The 27156-nt window shown below is 48.9% G+C and overlaps 1 protein-coding gene across 1 annotated transcript; it reads right to left on the bottom strand.

The window, feature by feature from the left end:
• Positions 1-166: 166 nt before the first annotated feature.
• Positions 167-23118, bottom strand: PLAUR (plasminogen activator, urokinase receptor). The gene is made up of 7 exons (XM_037991750.2): positions 22958-23118; positions 20412-20522; positions 17271-17414; positions 7593-7754; positions 6555-6689; positions 3073-3219; positions 167-730 (listed from the first exon to the last, which is right to left on the bottom strand). Exons 1-7 carry the CDS (start codon positions 23010-23012, stop codon positions 477-479), a joined length of 1008 nt encoding a protein of 335 aa, XP_037847678.2. The 5' UTR covers positions 23013-23118; the 3' UTR covers positions 167-476.
• Between the last annotated feature and the right edge of the window lie 4038 nt (positions 23119-27156).

Raw genomic sequence — 27156 nt, 5'->3', positions numbered from 1 at the left:
AGCATTTGGAGTCCAGAAATAGATGTGGAGGCAGCCCCCACAAAGACTTCCAAGGTAGGCAGGGGCCTCAAACATGACCCCTGATTCCAGGAGCCTGTGGAAAGGTGTCCCCCACCATTTATCCTCTCAAAGATAGACACTACAAAGAAGGGCAGACCTGGCCTTGTTCACTGATACAAAATCTTTATTTAAGTATAAAATAAATAATATGAATATTAATTAATAACAATGACAACACAACAGCGGCAACAATATTAATAATAACAAGAGCTCTCCCATTGGCCCATGGCCTTCCTCCAGCTTTTGTCTTCTGCTTCACACAACTTTGTGATAGGTGTTTTCACAGCTGGCAAAACTGAGGCTCAGAGAGGTCAGCACACTGGCCTGAGGTCACACAGCAAGTCTGTAGGGCTGGAGCCAAGGGAAGGGCAAGGGGTTCCCTGGATCCAGCCAGGGCAGAGAGGGGGGTTTCAGGTTTAGGTCCAGAGGAGAGTGCCTCCCCACAGTCTGGCAGTCATTAACAGAGTGATGGTGAGGCTGAGATGGGCAGGGCCAGGCTGGGGAGCAGCCCCCTTGCGGTACTGGACATCCAGGTCTGGGTGGTTACAGCCACTTTCAGTACAGCAGGAGACATTGATGTGGTTCATGCTGAAGGCGTCACCCAGGTGGGCACGTTGGCACATTGAGGCGGTTACACAGCCTCTTACCATATAGCTTTGGTTTTTCGGTTCTGAGGAAAGAGAAGACGGAGTGAGACTTCCAGCTCCTGGGCCCAGGACTGGAATTCTCCAGTAGGTGACCTGCCACCTTGCAGTGGGCGCCACCTTCACTACCACCTAGAGAAAGCAGCAGTTCTCAGGGCCAGGTGCGGTGGCTCATGCCTGTAATCTCAACACCTTGGGAAGCCAAGGAAAGAGGATAGCTTGAGCCCAGGAGTTCCAGACTAGCCTGGACAACATACCAAAACTCTGTCTCTACAAACATAAAATAAAAAAGCTGTAGTCCCAGCTACTTGGGAGGCTGAGATGAGAGGATCATTTGAGCCCAGGAGATGGAGGCTGCAGTGAGTTATGATCATGCCACTGCACTTCAGCCTCGGCAACAGAGTGAGACCCTGTCTCAAAGAACAAGCAAAAAAAGAAGAAGAAAGGAAGGCAGGGAAGGGAAGGGAAGGGAAAGGGAGGGGAAAGGGAGGGGAGGGGAGGGAGGGGAGGGGGGAGGGAGAGAGAGAAGGAGGGAAAGAGAGAAAGGAAGGAAAGGAAGAAAAAGAGAGAAAGAAAGAGGAAGGAAGGAAGGAAGGAAGGAAGGAAGGAAGGAAGGAAGGGGAGGAAAGGAAGCGAGCAGCGGTTCTTAAAGTGTGGCTCAGGGGCCCCTGAGACCCTTTCAGGAGATCTGTGAAATCAAAATGATTCTCATGATAATACTAAAACATGGCTTTTTCACTCTCATGTGTACAATGGACTTTTCCAAAAACTCCAGGACATGTGATATTGCAACAGCCGAGATCGCGCCACTGAATTCCAGCCTAGTGACAGAGCAAGACTCCATTTCAAAAACAAACAAAAAACATTCTCAGTTTTATTTTTATTTTATTTATTTATTTATTTGAGATGGAGTTTCGCTCTTGTTGCCCAGGCTGGAGTGCAATGGCACAATATTGGCTCACCGCAACCTCTGCCTCCCGGGTTCAAGCGATTCTCCTGCATCTGCCTCCCGAATAGCTGGGATTACAGGCAGGTGCCACCACGCTCAGCTAATTTCATATTTTTAGTAGAGACGGGGTTTCTCCATGTTGGTCAGGCTGGTCTTGAACTCCTGACCTCAGGTGATCCACCTGCCTCAGCTTCCCAAAGTGCTACGATTACAGGCGTGAGCCACTGCGCTTGGTTCTCAGTTTTATTTTTAATGTGGCATTTATCTATAGAAATCACTGACATAAACAATAAACAACAATTTTTTTTTGAGACAAAGTCTCACTGTGTCATCCAGGCTGGAGTGCAGTGGGTTGATCCCCACTCACTGCCACCTCCTCCTCCTGGGTTCAAGTGATTCTCATGCCTCAGCTTCCTGGGTGGCTGGGGTCACAGGTGTGGGCTGCCACCATACGCAGATAATTTTGCTATTTTTTTGTAGAGACGGGGTTTCACCATGTTGGCCAGGCTGCTGTCATACTCCCGACCTCAAGTGGTCTTCCACCTTGCCCTCCCAAAGTGCTGGGATTACAGGCGTGAGCCACCACACCTGGCCAACAATACATTTTTTTTTTTTTTTTTTTGAGATGGAGTCTCGCTCCGTAGCCCAGGCTGGAGTGCAGTGGCCTGGATCTCAGCTCACTGCAAGCTCCGCATCCTGGGCTTACGCCATTCTCCTGCCTCAGCCTCCCGAGTAGCTGGGACTACAGACGCCCACTACCTCACCCGGCTAGGTTTTTTTTGTATTTTGTAGTAGAGACAGGGTTTCACCGTGTTAGCCAGGATGGTCTCGATCTCCTGACCTCGTGATCCGCCCATCTTGGCCTCCCAAAGTGCTGGGATTACAGGCTTGAGCCACCGCGCCCGGCCTAAGCCAACAATAATTTTTAAGAGCATAAAGAAGTTGAGACCAAAAAGTTTGAGAACCACTGGAATACAAAGATCTTTCCAGGACGCCACAGGATGAAAGCCTAAGCTGTCTTCAGCAGATCCCCACAACCCATAAGAAATCTTGCCACCAAAGAATTCCACTTTTCTTTCCCTTTTTCTTTTTGTAGAAATGTGGGTCTTGCTATGTTGCCCAGGCTGGTCTCAAACTACTGGCCTCAAGAGATCCTCTGGCCTCAGCCTCCCAAAGTGCTGAGAGTACAGGCTTCAGCCACTGCATCCAGCCAGAATTCCACTTTTCTATGGCAAAAATGTCCGCATCCTGATGGACAAGTCCTAATTCTTTACAACAATATTCACCCACCTGAAGGAAGTCCCACCTTTTCCACAGGGAGACCCACCACAGTTAAGTCCAGCTTAACTGGAAGTCAATCTCTTGCAGAACTCTCCACCCGCAATAAGTGTTCCCTCCCAGCCTCGGAGAGGGCCTCACCGTAAGTGCCGGTGGCTACCAGACATTGATTCATGGGGCCTCGGCAGTCAATGAGGAAAGTCTCTTCAGAGGAGCATCCATGGGTGCTGTTCCCCTTGCAGCTGTAACACTGGTGGCCATTCTGTGGCAGATTTTCAAGCTCCAGGACTTAGGAGAAGACCGAGACACAGAGACCAAGAAAATTAGTGCTTGGATCCCCACTTCCTTGAGTGACCCCCCCAGGACTTCCACTCCGAGCCAGAGATGTCATGGAGCCACCTTGTGGTCAGGCGTCTGAATGGCATTTGGAGCGGGATGGTTTTTGAGTGCTTAAGAGAAACTGCAACTTCGAACTCCCCCAGCCCCATTTCTGGCCAGGCACTGTGCTGGGTGCTGGGTAAGCAACTATGTAAGATGAAACCGTCCTTGCACTCACAGAAGTTACAATTTATTTATTTTTGATACAGAGTCTCACTTTGTTGCCCAGGCTGGAGTGCAGTGGCGCAGTTGTAGCTCACTGCAGCCTCAACCATCCTAGCTCAAGAGATACTTCCACATCAGCCTTCTGAGTAGCTGGGACTACAGGCATGCACCACCATGCCCGGCCGATTTTTCTATTTTTTGTAGAGATGGGGTTTTGACACGTTGCTCAGGCTGGTCTCAAACTCCTGGGATCAAGGAATCTGCCTGCCTCAGCCTCCCAATGTTCTGGGATTACAGATGTGAGCCACTGTACCTGGTCAGAACTTGCAAGTTATTACTATTATTATTACTAAAAAAATTCCTTGAGATGGGGTCTTGCTATGTTGCCCAGGCTTGTCTCAAACTCCTGGCCTCAGGTGATCTTCCCACCTCCGCCTCCAAAAGTGCTGAGATTACAGGTGTGAGCCACTGTGCCCAGCCAGAATTTACAATTTAGAGCTACACTTCCCAATCTGGTAGCCACTGGCCACATGTGGTTGTTTACATTTAAATAAATTAATATTAAATCGAATCTTAAAATTCAGTTAGCATTTCAAGTGCTCACTGACCACATACAGTGGTGGCTGTAATATTGGACAGGACAGATATGGAACATTTCCATCTGTTGACAGTTGCTGGGTAATAAAGACAGGGATCTAGATTACACTGGAGGGGAGGGACAGTGAAAGCATCCCTGAAGATGACACATTAAAGCTGAGGCTTAATGGATGAGAAGTTGCCAGCAGGGTGAGCCCTTGGGGAAGGCGTGTTCCAACAGAGGATACTGCATATGCAAGGGCTATGAGGCCAGATGGGTTTTGGTGGTTATAGAAGCCAAATGAACGTCAGCACAGTGGCTCATGCCTGTAATCCCAGCACTTGGGGAGGCCGAGGCAGGAGAATCGCTTGAACCTGGGAGGCGGAGGTTGCAGTGAGCCAGGATTACTCCACTGCACTCCAGCCTGGCTGACAGAGTGAGACTCCATCAGAAAAGAGAGAGAGAGAGAGAGAGAGAGAGAAAGGAAGGAAGGAAGGAAGGAAGGAAAGAAAGAAGAGAGAGAGGGAGGGAGGAAGGGAGAGAAGAAGGAAGGAAGAAAGAAGAAAGAAAGAGAAAGAAAGAAAGAAAGAAAAAAAGAGAAAGAAAGGAAGGAAGGAAAGAAAGAAGAGAGGGAGGGAGGAAGGGAGGGAGGAAGGAAGGAAAGAAGAAAGAAAGAAAAAGAAAGAAAGAAAGAAAGAAAGAAAGAGAAAGAAAGAAGGAAGGAAGGAAATAAGAGAAAGAAAGAAAGAGAAAGAAAGAAAGAAAGAAAGAAAGAAAGAAAGAAAGAAAGAAAGAAAGAAAGAAAGAAAGAAAGAAAGAAAGAAAGAAAGAAAGAAAGAAAGAAAGAAAGAAAATAAATGAAGGTCAGGCACAGTGGCTCATGCCTGTAATCCCAGCACTTGGGGAGGCCGAGGCAGGAGAATCGCTTGAACCTGGGAGGCGGAGGCTGCAGTGAGCCAAGATCACGCCACTGCACTCCAGCCTGGCTGACAGAGCGAGACTCCATCTCAAAAGAAAAAAAAAAAGAAAAAAAAGAAACTAAATGAAGGTCAGGCACAGTGGCTCATGCCTGTTATCCCAGCACTTTGGGAGGTCAAGGCAGAAGGATTGCTTGAGCCTGGGAGTTTGATACCAGCCCGGGAAATATAGTGAGACCCCATCTCTACAAAGGTTTTAAAATTTAGCTGGGTGCAGCTGGGCACGGTGGCTCACACCTGTAATCCCAGCACTTTCGGAGGAGAGGCGGGCGGATCACAAGGTCAGGAGATCGAGACCATCCTGGCTAACATGGTGAAACCCCGTCTCTACCAAAAATACAAAAAAATTAGCCGAGTGTGGTGGCAGGCGCCTGTAGTCCCAGCTACTCCAATGGCTTAGGTGGGAGGAACTCCTGAGCCCAGGAGTTTGAGGCTGCAGCGAGCCATGATCATGCCAGTGCACTCCAGCCTGGGTGACAGAGTGAGACCCTGTCTCCCCCATACCCCTCCCCCCAAAAAATCGCTCGCTGCTGGGTTGAACCTTGGCTGTATGGTGGCAGGAGTGGAAGCAGGGAGACCAGAGAGGAGGTCATTGCAACAACCTGGGCAAGAAGTCAGCGTGGCTCAGCCCAGGTAGTGGCAGTGGAGGTGGGGAGGAGTGGGAAAATTTGAAAGAGACAAAAATGACAGGAAGCTCAGGTCTTGGCAAGGGCTGATAGACAGTATCATTGAATTCTTACAAAATTCTTCTTTCGAAGAAAAGCCTGGCCGGGCACAGTTGCTCATGCCTGTTATCCCAGCACTTTGTGAGGCTAAGGCAGCCAGATCACTTGAGGTCAGGAGTTCGAGACCAGCCTGGCCAAAATGGTGAAACCCCTATCTCTACTAAAAATACAAAACTTAGCTGAGCGTGGTGGTGGGCACCTGTAATCCTAGCTACTCAGGAGGCTGAAGCAGGAGAATCGTGAACTCGTGAGCGAAGGTTACAGTGAGCGGAGATCAATCCATTGCACTCCAGCCTGGGCAACAGAGTGAGATTCCATCTCAAAAAAAAGAAAAAAGCCGGCCGGGCGCGGTGGCTCAAGCCTGTAATCCCAGCACTTTGGGAGGCCGAGACGGGCAGATCACGAGGTCAGGAGATCGAGGCCATCCTGGCTAACACGGTGAAACCCCGTCTCTACTAAAAAGTACAAAAAACTAGCCGGGCGAGGTGGCGGCGCCTGTAGTCCCAGCTACTTGGGAGGCTGAGGCAGGAGAATGGCGTGAACCCGGGAGGCGGAGCTTGCGGTGAGCAGAGATCTGGCCACCGCACTCCAGCCTGGGTGACAGAGCCAGACTCCGTCTCAAAAAAAAAAAAAAAAAAAAAAAAGAAAGAAAAAAAAAAAAGGGCTGATACTGCCATTTTTCAGAAAAGGAAACAGAGGCCCCAGAGAGGAGTCGATTGCCGGAGAGTGACTGCGCAGCTGTCTGCCTGAGTGCATGCTCCTGCCCAACACCAGGCCTTGCCTGTGTCTCCCGTTCCTTACTTGGGCCCTCGTTGCATTTGGTGGTGTTGCAACACTTCAGGAAGTGGAAGGTGTCGTTGTTGTGGAAACCATTGGAGCCTGGGCAGCCGGGAAGGTAGCCACAGCCTCGGAGGTGGCGGTCATCCTTTGGACGCCCTGTGGGGGCCAGGGAACAGAGGTCAGATGTCAGATTGTGAATGAGGGACTGAGATGGGATTTGCCCGCAATAGCAGGCATTCAACCATTCACTACTTCACCCTTCATCACAGGACCCTCATTTTATCTAGGACAGTCATAGATCTTGTCAAAAACTACATATTCTAGCCTCTCTAGGTACAGTCATGAAGCCTCTCTAGGTACAGTGATGAAGTTCGGACCAATGTGATATAAATAGAAGTGCTTTCTGGGACTTCCAGAAAGGAGAACACTTACAAAAGGAGCAGTGCCCCCTTTTTTGTTCCTTCTTTCCTTCTTCCTCCTTCCTGGAACTTAGATGTGAGACCCGGAGCTCCAGCAGCCATTTTGGACCATGAGGCATTTTGAGAATGGAAGTGATGTGTAAGAAACAAGAAGGTGGCTGGGCATGGTGGCTCACGCTAGCAATCCCAGCACTTTGGGAGGCTGAGGCAGGTGGATCACAAGGTCAGGAGTTCGAAACCAGCCTGACCAACATGGTGAAACCCTGTCTCTACTAAAAATGCAAAAATTAGCCAGACGTAGTGATGCACATCTGTAATCCCAGCTACTCAGGAGGCTGAAACAGGAGAATTGTTTGAACCTGGGAGGCGGAGGTTGCAGCAAGCCGAGATCATGCCATTGCACTCCAGCTGGGCGACAGAGAGCGAGACTCCATCTCAAAAAAAAAAAAAAGAAAGAAAGAAAGAAACGAGAAGGCATCTGGGTTCTTGGTGACTCTAGAACTGTCCTTGTGGCCCTGGACCTCTTGTGTATGAGAGAACTTAGTCCCTTGCTGACATCCCTGTTACTCTGAGGTTGTTAAATGCAGTCTTGGGGAGGAGCAGAATAGGGAGGAGGAGTTGCCGTCAGGTTGGGGCTCACCTTCTTCACCCTCCTGGATCCAGTGGGTCACCATATCCAGGCACTGTTCTTCAGGGCTGCGGCATTGCAGGCTCTGGTGCCGGCCCCTCTCACAGCTCATGTCTGATGAGCCACAGGAAATGCATTCAAGGTAACGGCTTCGGGAAAAGGTGACAGCCCGGCCTGTTTGGAAGACGGGGAAGGGAGTGAGACTCCATGGGGACAGTCCTGGAGCCCCAGCTCTGCAAGGACTCACTGGGCATCAATTCCTCCTTATCCCACCCTGCAGCCAGTTACTGAGCCCTGTCTATTCTGCCTGCTGAATCTTTCTAGAATCCACGCCCTCCTTTCCAGCCCCATGGACCAGTCCAGCTCAGACCTCCTTCAACTCCAGCTACCTCCCTAGCCTCTGGGTTTCCATTCTTGTCACCCCCTACTCACCCCAGTGCAGCATTTCCACATGGCCCTAGAAGGATATTTCCTTCCCGTTTTTTTTTTTTTTTTTTTCCTGAGACAGAGTCTCATTCCATCACCCAGGCTGGAATGCAGTGGCGCCATCTTGGCTCACTGCAACCTCCACTCCCTGGGTTCAAGTGATTCTCCTGCCTCAGCCTCCCAAGTAACTGGGACTACAGGCGTGCATCACCATGCTGGGCTAATTTTTGTATTTTTAGTAGAGACAGTAGTAGAGCTGGTCTTGAACTCCTGACCTCAAGTGATCTACCTGCTTCGGCCTTCCAAAGTGCTGGGATTACAGGCATGGGCCACTGCACCCGGGCCCTTAGAAGGGTATTTCTAATACTCATATTTGACCCTGTCTCTTCTCTCCTCAAGACTCTTCCATAGCTCCCTACTGCCCTCAAAATAAAATCCAAGATCCTCAGCATGGGATTCAAAGCCCATCAAATACTGGGGCCTGAGCACCTCTCCTGCCTCATCTCCCTCCACTACACCCTCAGACTCTACTCCACACTGACTTCCCACAGTCCATGGCTACACATGTTGCCTGCCATTCTTGCCTTTGCATATGCCGTTGTCTCTGTCTAGAACACCTTTCCTTTGCTCTCTGCTTTCCCTCACTCCTACTCATTCTTCAGGTGTCAGCTCCAATTTCACCTCCTCTGGGAAGCCCTTCCTGATCCACCAGGCTGGAGCAGCTCCCACACACCCCTGGACTCCCGCATCCCACTCTGGGTGGTCACTGTCTGGTGACAGGTATGTCTCCTCTACTGGACTGTGAGCCCCAGGAGGGCAGGGCCAGGGGCTGTCTTGATCACTACTGTGTCCCAGCACCACCTGGCACAGGGCCAGGGACAGGTAAGATATTCAATACATATTTGTTCAATGAATGAATGAATGAGGAATTACTTAAAACCCTTCTATTGTTCTCTGTGGTAGCCTGTCTCCAAAATGGCCCCCATTAATCTCTGCTCCCTGGTATTCATGCCCTTAAAGAATAGGGCTGGCTGGGTGCAGCGGCTCATGCCTGTAATCCCAGCACTTTGGGAGGCCGAGGTGGGAGGACTGCTTGAGTCCGGGAGTTTGAGATCAGTCTGGGCAACATAGCAGGACTCTGTCTTTAAATTAAAAACAAAAAAAGAAAAAAGAATAAGGATGCCCTACGTAGTCAACTGGATATTATGGAAATGATGGTGTGTGCCTTCTGTGGCTAGATCATAGAACACATGGCAATTTCTGCTTGGCTGTCTCTCTTGGGTCATCTTTTCTGGGGGAAGCAGCAGCCATGTTGTGAGGACACTCAAGTAGCACCATGGGGAAGTTCATGTGGCAGAACTGAGGCCTGTGCCAAAGCCATGGGAGGGGAGCATTCATGTGAGTGAAGCTACCTTAGGAGCCTTCAGATGACTGTAACCCCAGCTGACATCTTGACTGCAGGCTCATGAAGGATCCTAAGCCAGAACCACCTAGCTAAGCCGCTCCAGGGTTTTTGACCTTCAGAAACTTTGTGAAATAACGCATGCTTATTTTATTGCTGCAATCTGTAATGCAGCAATAGAGAATAGATAAACAATCGATAATACACTACCTAATTGTCCCAGGGATCAAAGAGTCACTTGACTGATTCCTGATCACTTTGCCTTTTGCACGAACCTTGTGGTGTTGGCCAACTGGATCCATTACTTTTCCCTGGAAACACCAGAGTCATTCCTCTGCCCAGCCCTTGGCTCACACCATTTCCCATGCTTGGCATGCACTCCCTGTCCTGACCCAAGACACATCTAAGCTGAGTCCAAGCCAAGTCTTAAAAAAGTGAGAGGACCATGTCAGCCAAGGCTCTCAACTGGCAGGCCGCTAGCTGTAATTAGGCGAATCATTTACATCCAAAGCCCAATCATCCCCCTCAAAGAAAAATAACTACAAGGCCACCCATGTCTTCTCATACAAACTTCCATGAAAATGAAAACACAAATTCTCATCATTGCCAAAATAGCTGTTCACACCTAGAACGCCTTTTCCTTGTGCCCTACTTTCTCTAACTCCTACTCATTCTTCAGCTGTCATCTTCAATTTTACTTCCTCTAGGAAGCCCTCCCTGACCCGTCAGCCTGGAACAGGTACCTTCTCTGAGCTCCCACTGCCCCCTGAATTCCCCATTTCTAGTTCTGCCCACTCTGGGTGGTCACTCACGGGTCTCCTGTGTGAACTCTTTTTATGCCACTCTTCTAAATGCCAGTGATACTCAGGGGTATTTTCTTTTCTTTTCTTTTCTTTTTTTGAGATAGGATCTTGCTATGTCCCCAAGGCTGGAGTGCAGTGGCACAATCATGGCTCACTGCCACCTCGACCTCCCTGAGCTCAGGTGATTCTCCCATCTCAGCCTACTGAGTAGCTGGGACTATAGGCGTGTGCCAGTACACCTGGCTAATTTTTGTATTTTTTGTAGAGACAAGGTCTTGCGATGTTACCCAGGCTAGTCTCAAACTCCTGGACTCAAATGATCCTCTCACTTCGGCCTCCCAAAGTGCTGGGATTACAGACGTGAGTATGGCACCTGGCCAGGGCTCTGATTTAAGCCCTTTTTATTTCTCACAGTATAGACTATTTCATGGGGTAAATATTGAAATGACTTCATTTCCATCTATCTGCTCATCACTCACAAATCTCTCTCTAGTCCAGGCTTCTCTCTGAGCTCCAGACCTGTACATGCAACTGTCTCTTCAAGGCCCCATGGCTATACCTCAAACACCTGTCCCAAACAGAACTCCCCATCTTCTCCCACAACTGCTCTTTTTCTTGAAGTCCATGCGTCCAAGGCGGCCCCATCCAGTCCCTAGGGCGGAACCTGGCAGACCCCTTGGTCTTCCACATCTGTGGATCAATCCACATGCTTCTACTGTTCCATCTTCTAGCTCTTTAATCCTTTTGCTCTGCTGTTTCTGACCTCTATCAAGCATAACTGCAGAGTTCTTCATTTGAGTCACTGTTCTATATTTTCTGTTGGACTCTTAAAAAATGGATTCATTGGCCGGGTGCGGTAGTTCATGCCTGTAATCCCAGCACTTTGGGAAGCTGAGGCGGGCAGATCACGAGGTCAAGAGATTGAGACCATCCTGGTCAACATGGTGAAACCCTGTCTCTACTAAAACACAAAAATTAGCCAGACATGGTGGCAGGCGCCTGTAGTCCCAGCTACTTAGAAGGCTGAGGCAGGAGAATTGCTTGAACCCGGGAGGCGGAAGTTGCAGTGAGCCAAGATCATGCCACTGCACTCCAGCCTGGCAACAGAGTGAGATTTCGTCTCAGAAAAAAAAAAAAAAAAAAAAAAGGATTCCAGGTGTTAAAATGTACCCATTCTTCTGTTTTCCTGAATATATTGATTGTAGCAATTTTCATGTTTCCTGTCCTATAATCCAATATCTGAATCACTACAATTCTGTTTCTATAGTTGGATTTTTCTCTTGGTTTCTGGTCAATTGGTCCTTTTTGTTTTCTTCAGGATATCTTGTAAGATTTTGTTGTTGTTGTTGTTTATTTTTTGTTTTGTTTTGTTTTGAGACAGAGTCTTGCCCTCTTGCCCAGGCTTGAGTGCAATGGTGCGATCTCGGCTCACTGCGACCTCCTTATCCCGGGTTCAAGCGATTCTCCTGCCTCAGCCTCCCAAGTAGCTGGTATTACAGGTGTGCGCCACCATACTCGGCTAATTTTTTTTTTTTTTTTTGTATCTTTAGTAGAGAAGGGGTTTCACCATGTTGGCCAGGCTGGTCTTGAACTTCTGACCTCCTGATCCGCCCATCTCGGCCTCCCAAAGTGTTGGGATTAAAGATGTGAGCCACCGTGCCCAGTCTGGTTTTTTTTGTTTGTTTTTTTTTTAAGATGGGGTCTTTCTATGTTGTTCAGGCTGGTGTGCAGTGGCTATTCATAGGCATAATCCTGCTACTGAAAAGCACAGGAGTTTTGACCTGCTCCATTTCTGAGCTGGGCTGCTTCAACCCCTCCTTAGACAACCTGGTAGTCCCCTGCTCCTGGGAGATCACCATATTGATGCCAAACTTAGTTCAGACACCCTATTGATATAGCACATTACAGCCCAGAACTCTCATGCTCAAGTAATCCTTCCAAGTAGCTGGGATTATAGACGCATGCCACCATGCCTCGCTATCTTGTAAATTTTGATCAGATGCCATGCCAGACATTATAGACAAAAATCTGTCAAGGGCCTAAACGATGTTTTCTTCTTCCACAGAGAGTCAGGTTTTCATTCCTGTCAAGTATTGGACCTAGGCTTGTTTAGGGCTCGTCTATTTCACTTTGGCCTTTACCCCTAGGGTAGTCTTAGGGGGGAAAGCCTGAGATGCCTACCAAGGCCTCTCCAGCTTGGCAACCTGTGTCCCCAGCATCACATGTCTGCTGGAAGCCTTGTTCGCTTTTGTAGCTTCCCAGTTGCTATTTTTCTCTTCCAAGTTTCTTGGACTCTCACCCTGTGCATGTACAGCTTGCCAATGACTTGAGGGAGATTTGTTTGCAGGTTGGGAACTCCCTTTTCTGTGGTCCCATCCATTCCAGGATTTTAACTCTCATCTTCTAGACATTCTGACAGCCCCAAACTCCAACCTCCGTCTTCTCAGTCTAGCGACTCTCTTTCTGTCTGGGCTCTATTTCCCTTCCACAGCAGCAGATTGGCAAGTGCACTCCGGGAAAAAGCCAGGTTGTCTGTGGAACCCAAATTCTATGCTTCCCTTATTTCAGAGGTTGTAGTGCCTCAAGTTTCTCCTTTCTTTCTTTCTTTTTTCTTTTTGAAATGGAGTCTTGCTCTATTGCCCAGGCTAGAGTACAGTCGTGTGATCTTGGCTCACTGTAACCTCTACCTCCCAGGTTCAAGCAATTCTTGTGCCTCAGCCACCCAAGTAGCTGGGACTACAGGCATGTACCACCACGCCTGGCTAACTTTTGTATTTTTAGTAGAGACGGGGTTTCACCATGTTGCCCAGACTGGTTTTGAACTCATGAGCTCAAGCGATTTACCTGGTCTCCCAAAGTGCTGGGATTACAGGCATGAGCCACTTCGCCCGGCCAAGTTTCTCCTTTCATTTGCTGCTCTCCAGTGACTTCTAATAATTGTTTATTATTTGTCCAGCATTTGCAACTGTCATTGGCAGAAGGGTTGGTCTGATACAAGTGACTCCATCATGACCAGAATTGCAGGTCCCCTCCCACATTTAATCTACCACTAAGGCCTGCTTCTAAATAGCTCTTTTTTGGCCTTTGTTGAGACAGGGTTTTTCTCTGCTGCCCAGGCTGGAGTGCAGCGGTGTGATCACTGCAGCCTCCAGCTCCTGGGCTCAAGCAATCCTCCTGCCTCGGCCTTCCAAAGTGCTGGGATTACAGGCGTGCGCCACTGTGCCTAGCCTGAACAGCTCTTAAATCTATCCACTTCTCTTCCTCTGCATATCTGACACCCTTCTCCACCTGGACAACCTCACCCACCCCCAGGTTGGTTTCCTGTCATCTACTCTTGCTTCCTTTCAATCTATCTTCTGTCCTGAGGTCAGAATAATTTGTTAAAAATATAAATGAGGGCCGGGTGCAGTGGCTCACATCTGTAATCCCAGCACTTTGGAAGGCTGAGGCAGGCAGATCACGAGGTCAAGAGTTCAAGACCAGCCTGGCCAACATGGTGAAACCCCATCTCTACTAAAAATACAAAAAAAATTAGTTGGGCATGGTGGCGGGTGCCTGTAGTCCCAGCTACTTGTTAGGCTGAGGCAGGAGAATCGCCTGAACCTGGGAGGCAGAGGTTGCAGTGAGCTGAGATCGCACCATTACCCTCTAGCCTGGGCAAAAAGAGCGAAACTCCATCTAAAAAAAATAAAATAAATAAATGTGATCATGACATTCGCTGTTTAAAACCTTCTGTGATGCCCCAGTGCTCCCAGGACGACGTCAAGAAGCCCCTGTGTAACATGCTCCTGTCAAGCTTTCCAGCTCATCTCGTTCCACTGTTTCCTTCGTCCAGCCACACTGCTTTTGGCCACCTTTGTATCTGTTGCTCCCTCTGCTGGACTACTGGAAAACCCTTTCCACTGTCCTTTTTTTTTTTTTTTTTTTAACAGGATCTCACTCTGTCACCCAGGCTAGGGTACAGTGGTGCGATCATAGCTTACTGCAGCCTCCACCACCTGAGCTAAAGTGATCCTCCTGCCTCAACCTCCCAAGGAGCTGGGATCACAGGCATATGCCATCACGTCTGGCTAATTTTTGTATTTTTGCATTCTTTGTAGAGTCATGTTGCCTAGGCTGGTCTGGAACTCCTGGGCTGAAACAGTCCTCCCACTTGGGCCTCCCAAAGTGTTGGGATTACAGGCATGAGCCACCGCACCCGGCCTCTACTGGCTGTTTAATAGTCTGATTCCTACTCATCCTTCAAGATCCAGCTTAGCTGTTGCTTCCCCTAGGAAACCTTCCCTGACCTGAGTCAGGTGTCTCCTCTAGGGTCCCATAGCCCCTACTCTTCCCTCATCCCAGCCCTGAACCCTCTGCCTGTGTTTCCCCCTTCCTAGCCCAGACTAATCTATTAGGTTGGTGCAAAAGTAATTGTGGTTTCTGCCTTTGCTTTTAATGGCAAAAGCCGCAATTACTTTTGCATTAACCTAATAATCAGTCACCGTCTGGTGATGGGTCTGTCACCCCTATACACACACACACACACACACAGGACTGTGAGTCCCATGGAGTCAGGCAGTGTGGGGAAAATAGACACAGTAACAGGCTGCTCTCTCTTTCTTTTCCCCACAAGGCAGGGCACAAGGCTGTCTTGGTCCCTGCTGTGTCCCCAGCATCATATAAGTACTGAGTGCAGTTTAACCAACTATTCAAGTTGCCACAAGCAGGGTACAATGGCATTATAAATGGGGATGAGGCTGGGCGCAGTGGCTCACGCCTATAATTCCAGCACTTTGGGAGGCTGAGGCGGGCGGATCACCTGAGGTGGGGAGTTCAAGATCAGCTTGACCAACATGGAGAAACCTCATCTCTACTAAAAGTACAAAATTAGCTGGGCGTGGTGGTGCATGCCTGTAATCCCAGCTACTTGTGAGGATGAGGCAGGAGAATCGCTTGAACCCGGGAGGCGGAGGTTGTGGTGAGCCGAGATCGTGGCATCGCACTCCAGCCTGGGCAACAAGAGTGAAATTCCATCTCAAAAAAAAAAAAAAAAAAAAAAAAAAAAAAAAAAAAAAGGGAAAAGAAAAGAAAAGAAATAGGGAGGATATAGGTATCTCAGTTATTAGATTACTGAATTGACAGCTGCTGCTCCAAGCTCCTGGTGGACCCCAACCACTCCCAACTCTCTCCCCAGGACCCTTCATGTCCCTGTGACACATCATGGAAAGGGGTAACACCAGGCCCAGCAGGGGACTCCAGGAGTTTGTCGCGGCACTGATCAATATTTTTAAATATTTTCACTATCATCTCTGATTGAATGCACTACTTAGACCCAAGTATTGGTGCTTTCCTTAAGCGCATCTCACTGAGACAGGAAGCCCACATCCTCTCTTGTCACTTCCTCAAAACAAACATCTGATTTGGCCCCGCCAACAGATTAGTGTTTGAGGACAGGATGGATGAAAACCACGCAGAATCAGGAAGAGTGAAGAACAAAGAAAACCCAGTGCAAACTCAGCCCTCTGCTCACTGCCTCACCGTGACTAGACTGGCCTTACCCTATTTCCTTCCTCACTAGGTCCAGAAAGAGGAATCTCTTTCACAGATGGATCCATGCACCGTGGACCCATTCATTCCCCACCCTTCCTCTCCTGTGGGAATTTAGGAGAATTTGACCTTTTCCAAGTCTTTTTCTTAAAATGATCAGAGCCTGAAGCGATGGAATTTGACAAAGGGGCTTATGGATATTTCTTTTTCTTTCTTTCTTTCTTTTCTTTCTTTCAGACAGGGCTTATGTCTCTTTCTCTGTTTCTCTTTCTTTCTCCTTCCTTCCTTCCTTTTTCTCTTTCTCTTTCTTTCTCTCTCTTCTTTCTTTCTCTCTCTCCTTCCTTCCTTCCTTCCTTCCTTCCTTTCTTTCTTTCTTTCCTTCCTTCCTTCCTTCCTTCCTTCCTTCCTTCCTTCCTTCCTTCCTTCCTTCCTTCCTTCCTTCCCCTTCCTTTTGTCTTTCCTTCTTTGTGTCCCTTCCTTCCCTTCTCTCTTTCTTTCTCTCTTTCTGTCTCTCTTTCTTTCGTTCTTCTTTCCTTTCTGACAGGGTCTCACTCTGTTGCCCAGGCTGGAGTGCAATGGCATGATCACAGCTCACTACAGCCTTGATCTGCCAGGCTCAAATAATCCTCCCACCTTAGCCTCCTGGATAGCTAGGACTACAAGTGTGTACTACTATGTCCGGCTACTTTTTGTTTATTTTTTGCAGAAACTGGGTCTCACTATGTTGCCCAGGCTGGTCTTAAACTCCTGGGCTCAAGCAGTTCTCCTGCCTTGGTCTCGCAAAGCGCTTGGATTACAGGCGTGAGCCACCACATCCAGCCTGTTATGGACATTTCTTCACATTTTTTTTTTTTTCACTGCCCAAGCCAGAGACCATCTATTGCAGAGGATTCTCCCAGCCTACTGTGGCCCATTTAATCCTCCCCTCTTTTGACTTCCCTTAAGAACATCAAGTCTTTGCTTGAATTCTGGCCCCTCAGTATCTATTGCTTGGACCATCTCCCATCCCAATGGATTGGGTAGGACCATCTCCTGCCCAGTCAGATGGACAAACATCATTGAGACATCTCATCTATGTCTCATGCACATGTGTGAGCTTGTCAAGGGCAGAGTTGCAAGTTATACCTAACAACCATATATACAAACATGCAGGATGGGGATTGGGTTAAGGATGAAAGTAATTGTGTCATTGGGGTGGGGATTTGGATAGTCTGAGATGAGGATGGGGTTGATTTGGGGATGGGGCTGGAACTGTGTTTGGAACAGGGCTGAGTTTGAGTTGGGAACAGTGTTGGGGTAACATGAAGTTGGGGATAGGATTGAAGGTGAAGCTGAGTTGGGGTTGGATATTGGGTCAAGAATGGGTTGGGGATGGGGCTGAGCTAGAGATGGGTTGGGTTGGGATTGGGACTTGGATAAGGCATGGAGTTGGGGTTCAGCTAATGTAAAGTTAAGAGTAGGATTGGGATGATGATGAGGTTGAGCTGGGCATGGCTTGGGGTTGGGGATGGCAAGGGCTGCCGTACTCACCAGAGTTGCCCTGGTTGCACAAGTCTAACCCACACACAACCTCGGTAAGGCTGGTGATCTTCAAGCCAGTCCGATAGCTCATGGTCCTGTTGGTCTTCTCTGAGTGGGTACAGCTTTTCTCCACCAGCTCCAGCTCTTCCCCTTCTGCAAAGAGGGGATCTTCATTACCACAGAGGCTCCTCTCAGCCCAACCAGTCTCTGACAGTCCTGGTCTCAAGGTCACCCGCTCCCAGGGCTGATTTTTGGTAGGCCTCTTCTCTTGTTTGAGTCCAACTCTGTCTTTTTCTAGAGTTAACCTTGACTCTACCCCCATTCCAACAAGGAGCCTGCTCTATTTTATTTTAATTAATTTTTATTTTTATTTTTTTTCCGGGAGACAGGGTCTTGCTCTGTCACCCAGGCTGGAGTGCAGTAGCAAGATCTCAGCTCACTACAACCTCTGCCTCATGGATTCAGGTGATTCTCCTGCCTCAGCCTCCCAAGCAGCTGGGACTACAGGCATATGCCATCACACTTGGCTAATAATTAATTAATGTTTTAAGAGACAAGGTATTGGCCAGGTGTGGTGGCTCATGCCTGTAATCCCAGCACTGGGAGGCCAAGGTGGGCAGACCACGAGGTCAGGAGATCGAGATCATCCTGGCTAACACAGTGAAACCCCGTCTTTACCAAAATGTTTTTTGCATTTTGCAAAAATGCAAAAAACACCAGGTGTGGTGGCGGGCACCTGTAGTCCCAGTTACCTGGGAGGCTGAAACAGGAGAATCACTTGAACACGGGAGGCAGAGGTTGCAGCGAGCTGAGACTGCACCACCGCACTCCAGCCTGGACGACAGATTGAGACTCCATCTCAAAAAAAAAAGAAAAGAAAGAAAAGAAAAGAAAAAAAAAGAGACAGGGTATCACTCTGTCACTCAGGCTGGAGTGCAGTGGTGCAATCATAGCTCACTGCAACCTTGACCTCCCAGGCTCAAGCAATCCTGCCTCCTCAGCCTCCCGAGTAGCTGGGACCACAGGCTTACATCACCACGCTCTGCTAATTTTTAAATTTCTCATAGAGATAGCATCTCACTATGTTGCCCAGGCTGATCTCGAACTCCTGGCCTCAAGTGATCCTCCCACCTTGGCCTCCCAAAGTGCTGGAATTACAGGTGTGAGCCACTGTGCCCCAGTCCTGCTCTTCTAGTGACAGCACTACCCCTGGGACTTTCTGGATCCATCTGTCCCTCCCCCACACCCTCAGCTTAGTGATCTCAGTAGTGAGATGCCTCTAATAGAACTTTATTTTATTTATTTTTGTATTTATGTATTTATTTTTTAGAAACAGCTCTCTGTTGTCCCAGCTGGGGCAATCATAGTTCACTGCAATCTCGAACTTCCGGGTTCAAGGAATCCTTCTGCCTTAGCCTTCTGAGTAGCTAGGGGTACAAACGTGAGCCACCGTGCTTGCTTTTATATACTGTTGTTTCTTGTGTTCTTAAAGTTTATATACAAACGTATCATATTCTGCAACATTTTTTTACCTCTCAACCCTAGGTTTCTAAGATGTGTCCACATTGGTATCTGCAGCTCTATTTCCTTCTTTAAACTGCGGTAGAGAGCTCCATTATGTAATTTTTTTTTTTTTTTTGAGATGGAGTCTCGCTCTGTCACCCAGGCTGGAGTGCAGTGGCACTATCTTGGCTCACTGCAAGCTCTGCCTCCCGGGTTCACACCATTCCCCTGCCTCAGCCTCCCGAGTAGCTGGGACTACAGGCGCCTGCCACCACGCCCGGCTAATTTTTTTTTTGTATTTTTAGTAGAGATGGGGTTTCACCATGTTAACCAGACGGTCTCGATCTCCTGACCTCGTGATCCACCGGCCTCAGCCTCCCAAAGTACTGGGATTACAGGTGTGAGCCACCGTGCCTGGCCCCATTATGTAATTATTGCCACAGTGTTTGTCTTCTGCTGCTGACTTGCTGACTGACTTAAAGTCATTTCCATTTTCTTCTTTTCTTTCTTTCTCCCCTTCCTTCTTTCCTCTCTCCTCTCTCCCTCCCTTCCTCCCTTCCTTTCTCTTTCTTTCTTTCCTTTCTTCCCTTCCCTTCCTCTTTCTTTCTCTCTCTCTTTATTTATTTATTTCTTTTTTTCTTGAGATGGAGTTTCGCTCTTGTCACCCAGGCTGGAGTGCAATGGCATGATCTCAGCTCGCTGTAACCTCCGCCTCCTGGGTTCTAGCAATTCTCCTGCCTCAGCCTCTCGAGTAGCTGGGATAACTGGCACCCAACACCACACCTGGCTAATTTTTGTATTTTTTAGTAGAGACAGGGCTTCACCATGTTGGCCAGGCTGGTCCTGAACTCCTGACTTCAGGTAATCTACCTGCCTCAGCCTCCCAAAGTGCTGGGATTACAGGCATGAGCCACCACGCCCGGCCCATCTTTCTCTCTTTTGTTCATTTTTTTGACAGGGTCTCGCTCTGTTGCCCAGGCTGGAGTGCAGTAGCATGATCTCAGCTCACTGCGACCTCCGCCTCCCAGGTTCAAGCAATTCTCCTGTCTCAGCCTCCCAAGTAGCTGAGATTACAAGTGCATGCCACCACACCCGGCTAATTTTTCCTTTTTTTTTTTTTTTCTGTAGAGATGGGTGTTTCACCATGTTGGCCAGGCTGGTCTTGAACCCCTGACCTCAAGCAATTCATCTGCCTCTGCTTCCCAAAGTGCTGGGAATACAGGTGTGAGCCAGTGCCCGGCCTGTTTCCAATTTTCCATGTCACAAACATTGCTGCTAAGAACATTCTTATACATGTGTCCCTGGGTATATGTGGCCAAGGTTCTTTGGCATTTCTGCATGCTGAGGAGTTGAGCTGTAGCATATGCTAATCTTCTTCTGGACTAGATATTGCCAAATCGCTCTAGGTGGTTGATGTGCCAATTTACTCCCCCACCACAGACACGGTCTGCAACTCCACATCCTTACTAACCCGGGTATTGTCAGATTTTTAAAGGCTTGCCAGTCTGGTGGGTGTGAAATGGGCTCTCCTTGTTTGTTTGTTTGTTTGTTTTTGGTTTGCATTTCCCAGTTACGGGTGAAGAAGGTTTCTCAATCACTCGCGTTCCATGCTGCGCTGGAGGGGTGTGTGTGGGGAGGGAAGCTCACCTTCCCACATGCGCACGATCGTGGTCCTGCAGAGGTCCTGTCCTAGGGCGCACTCTTCTACCCGGCAATCGCCGTTGCTCTTACATTGCATGCACCGCAGGCCCCAAGAGGCTGGGAGCAGGAGGGAGAGGAGAGGAGACGTTAACTGCGCTTAGCTCCAAGACCCCCCGCTCACCCCGGCATGTCCCAATACCAACACCAAGTCTCTAGGCCCCGTCCATTCTGATTCGTGTTCCATGTTCTGCTGGGTTCCGGCAGGCGGTACTTCCAGTCTGTCCTTTGTCCACGTTCTACCTACATCCCCCTAACTGAACGTTCTATCACTGCCCACAAGTCCTTTCCCAAAGTCCTGTCCTGGCCCGTTTTTCCTTTCATTCTGTCCTCGTGAGGCGTATATCCTGACAGTCCTATCCCCGCCCTCTCTGTCTATCAGTACATTCTATTCCTGCTCCCATTAGGCCCTTCTCACCGCGCCGGCCCTCGGTCGATCACGCCTCTCCAGTTCCACTAGGGGAGTTCTAGCCTCGCCCCACCCCTGTCTATCTTTATATTATACTACCACTCCTAGTGCCCTAATGGAACTATCCCTCTACTCACTCCCCCTGGTTCTACCCGGCTCCAGAGCCTCTCCCTGCCTACTAGTTTATTCCCAAATTGTAGCCCCAGCCATCAGCCCTCCCGAGTTTCTAACGTCAGACACTCTAGTTTCCCGCGAAGTTCTGTCTCCGCCCTCTAGCTCCCCAACTAGGTTTTGGCCCCGCCCCAGACTCCTCCTCGAGGTTCTAGCCCCGCCCTCTAGCTCTTCCTGACCTAATCTTCTCGCCCCCTGGCTCCACCCCGATGCCATAACCCCGCCCCTAGCTCCTCCTCGAGGCTCTAGTCCTGCTCTCTAACTCCTCCTTGAGGTTCTAATTTCGCCCTTTAGCTTTCCGCAAGGCTCTCCCCAGCCCTAGTTCTTCCCTGAGGTCATAACTCCGCCCCAGTCCCTCCTTGAGGTTTCAGCCCCACCCTGTACTCCTCCCCGAGGTCGTAACCCCGCCCCTTGGCCCCTTGAGGTCCTAACCCAGCCCCGTAGCTCCTCCCCAAGCTTATAACCCCGCCCCTAGCTCCTCCTTGATGTTCCAGCCCCGCCCTCTAGCTCCTCCCCGATGTTATAATCCTACCCTTAAGATTCTAGTCCCGCCTTCCAGCTCCTCCCCGAGGTTATAACTCCGCCCTCTAGTTACTCCTCGAGGTTATAACCCCGCCCCCTGGCTCCGCCTCGAGGTTCTAGCCCCGCCCCTAGCTCATCCTCTGGGCTATAACCTCTCCCCAAGCTCTTCCTTGAGGTTCCAGCCCCGCCCTCTGGCTCCTCCCCGACACTCTCTCCCCGCCTCAGGCTCCGCCCCGAGATTGTAGCCCAGTCCCTAGGCCGGGTCCCGGACCTCCAGGCCTTCCCCGACAACCCTTTCCAGCTGTGGGTTCGGAGTATCCCGGAGTTGTTACTCATTCCAGGCCTCCCGCGGTCTCAAGCGCTTTCCGGGTTATTCATCGCGGCCGCAACACCCCATGGCCACCCGCCCTGACTCAGTTCCTTCTCAAATTCCTCTGGTTTCTCTACCCAGTGCCCCCCACATTTTCCGGGGAAGTAGGTGAGAGTCGCCTCAGTGAGAGGGAAAGGTCCTGAGGGACAGTCCCGGGTCTCCAGCACTGGCTCTGCACCGCTCAGTCAGCCTCCCTTTGGCCCTTTTGTAAAAGGGAGTCCTGTCTCCCCGTTTCTCGGAGGGGGACACCTGGCAGCATGGATAGCGCTGGGGGGCGCTGCGGGGTCAGATCCTGCTTATTCGAGCACCGGCTGTGTGATTTTAGGCCAGTTATCTAACCTCTCTGTGCCCCAGTTTCCTCCGCGAAACGAAATTAATAATAGTCCCATTGTCAAACGAAATTAATAATAGTCCCATTTCATAGTTCCTTGAAATTACAAGGAAGAGGCTTCGAAGAGCTCCATTAAAAAAAAAAAAAAAAAAAAGCACTTGGGCTGGGCGCGGTGGCTGACGCCTGTAATTCCAGCACTTTGGGAGGCCGAGGCAGGGGGATCACGAGGTCAGGAGATTGAGACCATCCTGCCTAACACGGTGACACCGGGTCTCTACTAAAAATACAAAAATTAGCCGGGCGCGATGGCAGGCGCCTGTAATCCCAGCTACCCAGGAGGCTGAGGCAGGAGAATCGCTTGAACCCTGGCGGCAGAGGTTGCAGTGAGCCGAGAGCGTGCCACTGCACTACAGCCTGGGTGACAGAGTGAGACTCCGTAAAAAAAAAAAAAAAAAAAAAAAAGCACTCATTAAATTATGTCAAGCTAAATGCCTTTGCTCCACTATATTTCCTTAGCTACCGAAAGCCAGGTACTGCGCCGCGTGGCGTTGCACAAAGCACGAAAATTACTATAATTTGATTAGGGAGAGTGCTGGGGACTGAACCCCATTCCTCAACTCATCCTCTGACACCCCCCACTCCCCTCAGTCAGACCCTGTTCCAGGCGCAGGCGTTCGGGACCCAGCCCCTACCTGGGACGCAGGTGTGGAGCAGCAGCAGCAGTGGCAGCAGCAGCGGGTGACCCATGTCGCGAGGGCAGCTCCCGTGCGCGGGGTCCCTGCACTTCTCTCCTGGCCTCAGGAAGGAGGCAGTTTTGTGGCCCCAGGGGCTCCTCCCAGACGTTTTGCGAAAGAGCGAGTCAGCCCCAGATGCGTGGGCGCCTCCCCCTCCTCCCGTAGGAACCTCCTCCGCCCCAAACTTCCCTTCCCGGGCGCGGTCAGCTGGTGGTGAAGGGGCTGGCTCGGCCCTGACTCATAGAGTTGTGGTCACAGCTGTGTCCCCAGACTGCCTGGGTATAAATCCCAGTTCTCTCTCTTCCTAATGTGGGACCCAGGGCAATCGCTCTCCGCTGCTGTAAAATGAGGATAAAAGCTTTGACAGTAAATATGAATGTGGCTGATTATTAGCTAACAGGATTTTTGTTAGTTTTGTCAGGAGGGATAATGTCCTTATCTAGAGATGCATCCTGAAATATGCATCACTTAAACACTTAACACACTTAACCCTTGCTTTGCTTCCTGCTGTGCCCCCAGCTCCTGGATCAGGGCCCAGCACAAAGTAGGTCCTTGGTAAATGTTAAAAGATGTGTTGAGCCCTCCATTTCGGCCAGCAGCTATTTCAGGCATTGCACCTACATTAAAACACTTAATGGTGAAACCCCGTCTCTACTGAAAATACAAAAATTAGCCGGGCGTGGTGGCATGCGCCTGTAATCCTAGTTACTTAGGAGGCTGAGGCAGGAGAATCGCTTGAACCTGGGAGGCGGAGGTTGGGTTGCAGTGAGCCGAGATCGTGCCACTGCACTCCAGCCTGGCTCAGAAGGAGACTGTGTCTCAAAAAACAAACAAGCAAACAAACAAACAAACAAAAAACACTTCAGCCAAAAATGTAAAAAGATACACTGTTACAACAATGGCTTTGTGCTTAGGTGGATTCTTTTTTTTTCTTTTTTCTTTTTCTTTTTTTTTTTTCAGATGCTCACTAGAGTATTTAGGGGTGAATGTTACTGATGTCTGCATTTTTTTGTTGTTGTTTTGGAGATTTTTGGGTTTTTTTTCTTTTATTTTTTCGTTTTCTTTTGTTTTCATTTTGATGTCTGTATTTATTTTATAATACTTTAGAAGAGGTCAGATGAGGTGGTTCATGTCTGTAACAGCAATGCTTTGGGAAGCCAAGGCAGGAGGATCACTTGGGGCCAGGAGTTCAAGACCAGCTTGGGAAACATAAAGAGACCTCGTCTTTCCCCAAAAAAATTAAAAATAAAATAAAATTAGCTGGGTGCAGTGGCCCATACCTGTAGTCCTAGGTAGTTGGGAGGCTAAGGTGGGAGGATCGCTTGAGCTTGGGAACTGGAAGCTGCAGTGAGCTATGATTGCACCACTGCACTCCAACCTGGGCAACACAGCGAGACCCTGTCTCAAAATAAAATAAAATAAAATAAAAAATAAAAAATAAATAAATAAATAAATAAAAACTTGAGTGGAAAATAAAGGCAAAATAGCCAAATGGTTATATCAATTATATAAAGGTAATAGGTATATAGGGGCATATTATGCCATTCTGTCTCCTTTCCTGTGTGTTTGAAAAGGCTTATAATAAGTTTTTTCTTTCTTTTTGTTATTTATTTATTTATTTATTGAGACGAAGTCTCACTCTGTCACCCAGGCTGGAGTGCAGTGGTGCTATCTTGGTTCACTGCAGTCTCTGCCTCCTGGGTTCATGCAGTTCTCCTGCCTCAGCCTCCTAAGTAGCTGGGATTACAGGCACCTGCCACCACACCCTGCTAATTTTTGTATTTTTAGTAGAGATGGGGTTTCATCATGTTGGCCAGGGTGGTCTTGAACTCCTGACCTCAGGTCATCCTCCTGTCTTGGCCTTCCAAAGTGGTGGGATTACAGGCATGAGCCACTGCACCTGGCCAAGTTTTTTTTTTTTTTTTTTTTTAAGTAAAATAAAACACTAAAGATAACATTGTCTCCCCTTCTTAGGATGCACCTAACTAAACAGAGCAATTTAATGTAGGTGCAATGCCTGAAATGGCTGCCGGCCGAAATGGAGGGCTCAACACATTCCTTTAACTTTTACCAAGGACATAATTTGTGCTGGGCACTGGTCCAGGAGCTGGGGGCACAGCAGGAAGCAAAGCAAAGTTCCCACCTTTTGTGGTGTTGACAGTGGGGAGCAGATATGTGTTATCTAAACTTTCACTGTCTGAGAGGCATAAGCACACTGGAGAAAGCAAAGCAGGCTGAAGGAAGTACCTGGGTGTAAGTGAGGTGTGAGCTGTTTTAGGTGGGTGATCCAGGAGGGGTTCCCTGCACAAGTGGCATTCAGGCGGAGGCTGAATGCAGTGAGGGAAGAAGTGGGGCAGATGTGCAGGGAACCTTTCCAGGAAGCAGGAACAGCCAGTGCGAAGGCCTTGAGGTGGAAGCCTGATGAGATTCTAGGAATGGAAGAGATGTCAGTGTGGCTGGAACAGAGTAGGAGAGGAAGAGAGTTGTAGGGGATGAGTAAGTGGTAGCTACTTCTACTGCTGTAATAATGATTATACTATGTGATTTGTTGTTGTTGTTTTTGAGATGGAGTCTCACTTTGTCTCCCAGGCTGGAGTGCAATGGTGTGGTCTCGGCTCACTGCAACTTCCAACTCCTGGGTTCAAGTGATTCTCATGCCTCAGCTTCCTGAGTAGTTGGGATTACAGGCATGCCTGACTATTTTTTTTTTTTTTTTTTGAGATGGAGTTTCTTTTTTGTTACCCAGGCTGGAGTGCAATGGTGCGGTCTCGGCTCACTGCAACCTCTGCCTCCCAGGTTCAAGAGATTCTCCTGCCTCAGCCTCCTGAGTAGCTGAGATTACAGGCATTCTCCACCATGCCTGGCTAATTTTTTTGCATTTTTAGTAGAGATGGGGTTTCACCATGCTGGCCAGACTGGTCTTGAACTCCTGACTCCAGGTGATCCACCTGCCTCAGCCTCCCAAAATGCTGGGATTACAGGCTTGAACCACCGCGCCTGGCCCTAATTATTGTATTCTTAGTAGAGATGGGGTTTTGCCATGTCGGCTAGGCTGGTCTCGAACTCCTGACTTCAGGTAATCCACCTGCCTCAGCCTCCCAAAGTTCTGGGATTACAGGTGTGAGCCACCGCACCCGGCCCTAATTTTTGTATTGTTAGTAGAGATGGGGTTTCTCCGTGTCTGCCAGATTGGTCTCTAACTCCTGACTTCAGGTGATCCACCCACCTTGGCCTCCCAAATTGCTGAAATTACAGGTGTGAGCTACCGCTTCCAGCCTATACTATGTGATTCTTACTAATTCATTGAAGCTGTAAGCTAATGATTTTAAGATAAGGTTAGAAAACAAAAAACAAAAAACTCCCAATGGTGAGCACGGTGGTTCATGCCTGTAATCTCAGCACTTTGGGAGGCGAAGGCTGGAGGATCGCTTGAACTCAGGGGTTCGAGACCACCCTGAGCCACAAAGTAAGACCTTGTCTCCATAAAAAAATAAACAAAATTACAGCCTGGACTACCTAGTGAGACCTTGTCTCTACAAAAAATACAAAAATTAGCCAGGCGTGGTGGTGCACACTTGTGGTCTCAGCTACTCAGGAGTTTGAGGTGGGAGGATCACTTGAGCCTCAGGAGTTTGAGGCTGCAGTGAGCCAAAATTGAGCTACTGAACTCCAGCCTGGGCAACAAAAGTGAGACTGAAAAAAAAAAGAACTTCCAAAGAATTTCCTAAGAAGTAGTATAGCCCAGTGGTTAAGAGTGTGGGAACTGGTCTCAGATTTTGAGAATTTAAATTCCATCTACATATTGGCTGTGTCACCTCTAGCAGGTTACTTAATCTCTCTGTGTGTCCAAGCCCCTTTTCTTGAAAGTAGAGATAGCAAGGATCACCCTCCCAGGGCTGGTGTACTGGGGAGGTAAAAGAATCCACCTAAAACGACTGAGCGTGGTGGCTCACGTCTGTAATACCAGTGCTTTGGGAAACCAAGGCAAGTGGATCACTTGAGATCAGGAGTTCAAGAGCAGCCTGGCCACCATGGCAAAACCCTGTCTCTACTAAAAAATACAAAAAAAATTAGCAGGGTGTGGTGGCATGCACCTGTAATCCCAGCTACTCAGGAGGCTGAGGCACGAGAATTGCTTGAACCTGGGAGGCAGACGT

This window comes from Chlorocebus sabaeus, chromosome 6 (genome assembly GCF_047675955.1).
Source record: "Chlorocebus sabaeus isolate Y175 chromosome 6, mChlSab1.0.hap1, whole genome shotgun sequence".
Taxonomy (NCBI): Eukaryota; Metazoa; Chordata; class Mammalia; order Primates; family Cercopithecidae; genus Chlorocebus; species Chlorocebus sabaeus.
The sequence above is the reverse complement of the archived record's forward strand: the minus strand, read 5'-3'. Positions and strand labels throughout refer to the sequence as shown.